This window comes from Berghia stephanieae, chromosome 4 (genome assembly GCF_034508935.2).
Source record: "Berghia stephanieae isolate SIO BIC M18660-M18661 chromosome 4, UCSD_Bste_1.3, whole genome shotgun sequence".
Classification (NCBI taxonomy): domain Eukaryota; kingdom Metazoa; phylum Mollusca; class Gastropoda; order Nudibranchia; family Aeolidiidae; genus Berghia; species Berghia stephanieae.
The window spans coordinates 32764608-32772107 of record NC_088363.1 but is presented as its reverse complement, the minus strand read 5'-3'; the positions used below and the strand labels follow the sequence as shown (position 1 = coordinate 32772107).

Here is a 7500-nt window from a genome sequence, read left to right as displayed (position 1 = left end):
TAATTGAGCTTTTATATAGCGTAATATCCACTAAATGTGCTCAAAGTGCTTTACAAGGAGTCCCTGGCCAACAGCAACATTTAACATGTAAGACGGGACATGATGCCTGTTAGGCGATATTACAATTTTTTCGGACAGAGACAACGCTGTTAATGGCCAGGTACTCATTTGACACCTGAGTACGGTGAGAGATTGTGAGTAAAGAGCCTTCTCCAAGGACTCAACTATGCGCCGAGCGAGGCCCAAACCCAGGACCTTCTGATCTAAAAGCGAGTGTCATACCACAAGACCACAACAGACGTTTTATTAGTTTGTTTGTTTTTTGCCTATTGAGCATGTCGCAGCTCTAAATTTGAATCTTTTATTCTTTTACTTCCACAGATCTATCTTGATGATGCCTTGGGTTGATTCAGTCCAAAACTAATTTGTCATATTTTATTTAACAATGTTAATGACATTGAACATACATTGATACAACAATGCCATAATTTGTCATGTTTATCATGTGAGATCATGTATGGGTGACCTACAAAACCATTATTTTGAATGGTGATTTGTTGATGATGAACAAAATATGTGTGTTGTACAAAATAAATGGCAAAGCTAACAAAATGCAGTCTCCTTAATAAGAGGAGACTGGAGATTGACAAGTGCTGCAACTAATTGAAAAATAATATCAGATGTTTCTCTTAACATGGTTGGAATATATGAGAGGATGTTAACATGTTTCAGTCTTCCATTAGCCCTCTCAACATGAATTCTACATGAAACAATTTCTTTTGTTAATAAAATCTCATTTTCAGTAAATTTATTATGTAAAAAGGGAGGGATATTTACAGTTACTCTTTGAGGTAAAATATCTTGAATCAGGAAACCTTTATCTGCTAAAATTAAATTTCCAGGGCTTAAAATTAAAAGTTTTAGTAATCCACAATTTTGTACAATGACCTTATCCGAGACAGACCCTGGATAAAGTTTAGAAACAAAATTTATCACACCATTTGGACTCACACCAACAAGAGCTTTAACAGAATTCATGGACATATAAGAAGAATAAGTTAACCGTTGTTTATCCCTTTCTTTAGGAATAGCAATTTGGTAATCTGTACAATCAATGATCATTCTGCAATTTAGAAATCTTAAAAATGATGATGGAGCTGATAGTTTATTTTTATGTCTAAAAGGGCATGTAACCTTCATAACATTTTCAAAGAGAAGCTTATGCCTTATGTAAAACATGAATAAAAGTTTGTATAATATTTGTTATAGTACTTTCACTAACGCTAAACAATTGTGAAATATGAAGGTTAGTGTAGTTCTGTCTAAGTTTCATAAGTGTAATGAAAATTTTGTCTTTTAATGCAACTGTCTCTTCCTGAACTTCCCATCCACTATAATAAATAATGTTACCTCTAAAGCACTCAACTTATTGAACAATAATATTAAATAATTTAAAAGAATGTACACCTGTCTCCATTCGAAGAACATTTTCTGTAAGGCTTGAAACAGTGTAAGTGCATTGAATCTAACTAAGTTGTTTTTTTAAGCTAGCTATTCCCTTATGTTTGTCTGTAATTTCTTGTTCTTGAATTAAATTTATTGTTCTATTTAAAATATCCTCACTTGTTCTACAATCTGTTTTTTTAAAGATGGAATCCTGTGATGATGGTGACGAGAGTTGAGATGATGATGAGGGAGAAGATAATGATGATGATGAGGAGGAAAATAATGATGATGAGGAATCTGGTTTTTTTAAAGATGGGACTTTGTGATGATGATGAAGAGAGTTGAGCTGATGATGATGATGATGATGATGATGATGATGATGATGATGATGATGATGATGTGGTGGTGGTGGTGGTGGTGGTGGTGGTGGTTCTTCTTGATGTTGGTGCCAATTGAGATGGGGTGGGAATTCCTTGTGTCACTTTTCTTTTCTTTCTTTCTGGCTCTGATGGAAACAATTTATTTTTATTTCTGTCAAACAATTCAGGGAGGTTGGCTTTGTCACCATCTCTGAAGTGACAAGAACACACTCTTGATGATGATGTTGGATCTTTTGTCCTTTCTCCTGAAAAGAAAAGATTAAAAAAAAAAAAAACAATAATTCTGTTGGGCATATTGATATTATTTAATTTGATAAGTACTTTGCTTTAGACTATCTTGTTTGACACCAGCTCAATGCATGATAAATCAAAGGTGTGCAAGAGACTAGGTTACTGGTGGGTCTCTCGCCTGTCTTTTATGAAATCGCACATTCAGCAAAATGTCGCCCTTCCTCATTACTTCTTTTGATGATTTTGACTAGGTATATAAAAATATGAATTCTTAAATTTACACATTTAAAGTTGATCTTGGGGTTGAGTGGGGCAAGACTGGCGTTTTCTATTTATTTCAGTCAGTACTGTACTGGCCAGTGCGGTGATGAAAACGTTGGAGTGTCAACAATCGGGCATTGGTAAAGGAGAGAGGTCCCTGCCGCCATCTTGCCTTGTTCACACAGAGTTGCCACCTCGGCTGTCGGGGAGGGGAGGCATGGCAGAGAATCAGAGAAACTTTCCAAAAAAAGAGGAAAGTGTGTGTGTGAGAGAGAGAAATATCCGCGGGAAGGGGGGGGGGGGAGGTTCCGTTATTTTATTTATTTATTTTCATTTTGCCATAAAGGTATCGCGTTTAAAGTAAGATTTTAACAAATATTTTCTTCTCTTTCTTCTATTTTTCTCCTTGAAAAAAAATTATCACTTATCAGTAGAACTGAACTCTCATTCAGTTTATAATAGTTTATCTATCAGCATCAGCATCAAAACGTGTAGATTGAGATATCAATTTTGCTTCAACTTCAATAAAAACCTAGTTTGGAATGTATTTTTATTTATAATTTCGTGCAATTGTACACTTTAATCATAAAATATAGGTCTACGTAAGCTAGAACTTGACCTAGATCTAGACTACGAACTCTATCAAATGTTCGACGAGGCGTGCGTGCTTACCTGACTAAAGTGATCCACTTTTTCCTCAATTTTTTGTTGCCTCTCCATTTGGAAATCTGTAAAACTTGCAGGAGTGACTCTCTGACTGGTGCAGACAATCTGGTACAAAACACTGGACCATATTTAAGATAAAAATTGTTTTTTGAGCGATTTTCCAATTATTCCTTTCCCGGACCAAGCACGGAATTTTTTTGTTTAGAGCCAGCCGGTTCGTTGCTAGGCGGACGTGACGTCAGACTGTGGAATCCTATTTACAGAGCATAGATTCAATTGCCATACGTTAATGGGCATACACACAAAAAAAATCAGACCTGAAAAGATAGCGAGAATGTCAGTTTCATTGCCGAACATCATAGAACATAGTCAAGAGAGTTGAGAAAATATTATAACATTTGAATAAATTATGTTTTAGAGTAGGGAGTTGCCATTCAATTACGGTATCATATCACAGTTTAAGATATGACATGACCTTATGTTTCAAGCTTGTATGTATAATGAATGTAAACCATGTGCCAATACGTGCTTTTACTTGTATGGTCCAAATGACTAGGAAAGAAAAGAGAGATTTTATCATATTGTTGTAGATTTGGATCACAAAAGAGACAAAGGAGATTTTACTTTGAACATTCTTTCTAAAGCTTTAATCAACTTTGAACACAAGCAGGCATCTATAACAAAAAGAGAAAAACAAAACGTTAGATGTACAAGACACAAAATGTAACCAAAATCACCACACATATCATATCATAATCATTAAGGGTTACATAGCTCAAATATTATAGGATTGAAGGCAGTTTTATTCAGACAGGTTTTCTTTTGATTGTGTGTGTAATGAGCGTTGGTCGTGTACTGTGTTAAGGCTTAATCTTTGTTATGCGCCCAGAGCCCTCCAGATGAAGAAGGGATGTTTGGCGCACTATAAATCTACACCATTACATATTATTATTATTATTATTATTATTATTATTATTATTATTATTATTATTATTATTATTATTATTATTATTATTATAATATCATCTTTAAATAGAGATATATTATGATAGTTAACTTAAAAATAAAAGAAACAAAAAAAGAAAAAAGAAAAAAAAGAAAAGATGAAATTGATGCATGGACTATTACACAAACTCGTATACACAAACAAGTCATGTTGATCATAAGCATATGTCTGAAAAAACAGATCTCATTAATCGTATACGTACTTCAAGGCATGGAGTTCTTTATCAACAGAATTTTTGAAAGCATGTAATTGCTTCAGCATTTTTTATAGTAAAATCAAGTGTATTTCATGTTCTGCCAGTACATTGGGAAAATGAGTTGTGTCTTTACTCACATTTAAGAAATTATGTTTATTGTCCTCAATATCAAAGATATGTTATTAAATCTAAAAACTTGAGCTTTTATATGCACTTAACATGTAGGACGAGACATAATGCCTGTTTGGCGATATTACACTTTTTTTTCTGACAGATACAACGACGTTAACGACCAAGTACTCACTTAACACCTGAGAGCGGTGAGAGAATATTAATAAAGAGCCTTTTTCAAGGACCCAATCATGCGCCGCTCAGAGCTGTACTCAAACCCAAGACCTGTAGATTCGAAGGCAAGTGTCAAGCAACTGGACCACTGGTTTCATCTTAAGTCTTTGTTATCTCAATCTGTTGTGTCAGACCAGCTGTGTAAAACAACAACCTAAAGTTGAAGACCAGAATGAAAGTAGTAGAAACATATTATAGGTACCCTTTTATACCGTTGTGAAACGTGGACCCTTGACAAAAAATGTACAAGGAGGTTAGAGGCATTTCAGATGTGGATGTATAGAAGAATGTTGGGGCTATCATGGGCAGACAGGTATACACACGACGAAGTGTTGGGGAAGGTGAGAAAGGGAAGAATGTTGATCGATACCATCAGAAAGAGGCAGTTACGGTTTCTGTGACATGTGTGGAGAAGAGACGGAATAGAAAAGTTGGTAACATCTGGGATGATCGAAGGAAAGAGAGCTAGAGCAAGACAAAGAATGACATATCTAAATTACTTAAGAATTGCCAAATGTGATTTAAAAAGCAACACAGATTTCATGCGCACCGCAGAGGATCGTGATTCGTGGAGACAGCACAGCTGACCGGCAACGTGCTCAAGAGTACAAGCCACGATGGATGATGATCTCAATCTTAGGGTTTCAGGGTTCGAGCCCCGCTCTGAGTGGCGTATTGTTAAGTCCTTGGAAAAGCCTCTTAAATCATATTCCCTCAACATACTCAGGTGTAAAACGAAGGGCAATGCGCATTGTTGATCAACGGAAATGCTCTAAATAAAAGGTCATTTTTATAAAAGTATTCATATTTATATACCATATTTTTAACACTTCATCCAAGGTAACGTTTTGTCAGTCCCATCCCAACGTCCCCGGAAGGTCGTGTGTTTGTAACCTGACCTCAGTGAACACGGTACCATACTACTGTGGTAGGCCCCTCGATAAAAGGTAAGTTAATGAATGACACGTCCATAGGTTTATTTTTACCGTGAAGATATTCAACGAATGTATTTTTGCTAACCGTTAATAATCAGTGTTGGGCATATGGGAGAGGGGTTGTGCCTCACATGAAACACAGTCACGCTTCTTCGTGACCCTGGGGAGTGGCTTAGTAACCTATTTGGGTCGCCTACCAATGAATGTCTAGCTCACATAAGTGTGCGTCTCTGACATAATCAGTCACATGGTGAAAATTTTTGTTTTGCATTTTGTGAAAGCCCAATGTTTCCAGAGCATTTTAATCTTTGTTTGAAGCAAATCTGTTGATTTTTTAAAATGAAGTTATGGTCATATGCACTGGGCTAGGGGGTGAAACCCTAATTTTGAGAAAATCGCTTCCAAAATTGACAAGAGTTGAAATTAAGTATAACGATTACCTTCATAAAAAAAATTAAAATAAAATATTTAGGAGTAGAATTCAATTAAAATATTTCATGAAAATATAGAAAAATGTTTGATTTAACGATTTTTGATGAGAACACATTTTTCATAAAAATTGACCTTTTGACTAAAATTGTCAATATCTCTGTTCAAAGCTTTTCACCTTGTGTCTGAATATCTCAAGGACGCCGACATATGGCTCCTCGTAACTGTTGTGCACACAGTGGTCACACACTGGGCATCGGTTTTGACTGACCTGCTGAACTTTGTGAGTGAATCCAAGGGATCGGCCTGAGGGTAGGAACACCTTTCCCTCTCTGTGTCACAGAAGACTGGGACGTCGGAGAATACGGATGACCCATAAGCGCAGTGTTGCCAGGTGCCTTTGCAAAAATCCCGCCAACTTTATGCCAGAAATCCGCCAAAATTCACCAACTTTATCCTAATTCACCTGCGACATTTGCCCAAAATCCTCCATTTGATTTAAAACACTAATAATCAACAATAGCGTACTGCCTAAGAATAAAACTTATGTTACTTAACGCTACTCATCTATTTAAAACTGTTTCCCTTTTAAAGGTGTGAAGATTCGGAGATTCGATTTTAATTGAGCGGAGATTAGACTGTTGGATATTGTATTCACCTTTGGTTAATCCGAATTAAGTTGTGTATTATAGATCTAGGCTAACAGTACACTCACAATAGTTCCTCCTAAAAGTCACTTTAGGGTGGGGGGGGGGGGGAAGAACTAATTAGACTTGATTGCTATACTTTTACTTTTTAAAACGTAAATCATCAAAAATCCGCCATCCGCCAGGCCATTTTTTCCCGCCACGCGATGTTAAAAATTTCAAATTTGGTGGCAAATCCGCCAACCTGGCAAAACTTCATAAGACTGGGCAATATGTTCAATTGCGGAATAACAGAGTGTGTGGCACACAAGGGGCGCATCTAGACGCGTAAAAGAGTGAAAATATTGAAGAGGAAAATGAAAAGTGCGGCTATGTGGTCTAGTGGTATGACACTCGCTTTCGGATCGGAAGGTCTTGAGTTCGAGCCTCACGCTCGGCGCATAGTTGAGTCCTTGGAAAAGGCTCTTTACTCACATTCTCTCACCATACTCAGGTGTAAAATGAGTACCTGGCCGTTAACAGCGTTGTCTTTGTCCGAAAAATGGTAATATCGCCTAACAGGCGTCATGTCCCGTCCTACATGTTAAATGTCGCTGTTGACCAGGGACCCCCTGTAAAGCGCTTTGAGCACATTTAGTGGATATTGCGCTATATAAAGCTCAATTAAAAAAAAAAATTGTACTATGAAGAAGTTAACAATGTACTGAAGGAAGTGTGGTCCATTGATATACTTATCATCATAGGAGATTTAAATGCATAAATTGGCGATAATTCTTACATCGATAAAGTTGGAAACCACAGCCTTGGCGAAAGAAATGAGAGAGGAGAAAGAATTATAAGATTCTGCAAAGATAATGACCTCTATATTGCAAACACCTTCTTTCACTAACCAAAACACAGATTATACACAATGAAAAGTCCAGATATGTGTGACTTTACTCAAAATCAAATTGATTAT

At 36.4% G+C, this 7500-nt stretch overlaps 1 protein-coding gene across 2 annotated transcripts in view; it reads left to right on the top strand.

Annotated features, from left to right (window-relative positions):
* Window positions 1-7500, top strand: part of LOC144970437 (NXPE family member 1-like) — a 32660-nt gene that overhangs the window by 16826 nt on the left and 8334 nt on the right. For both annotated transcript variants that reach the window (XR_013644957.1, XM_078910072.1), the window contains exon 5: window positions 5372-5478. Coding sequence is in view for 1 of the 2 variants with exons in the window: in XM_078910072.1 (XP_078766198.1) it covers window positions 5372-5478 (107 nt within the window). In the remaining variant the exon portion in view is untranslated. The remainder of the gene's footprint in view (window positions 1-5371; window positions 5479-7500) is intronic.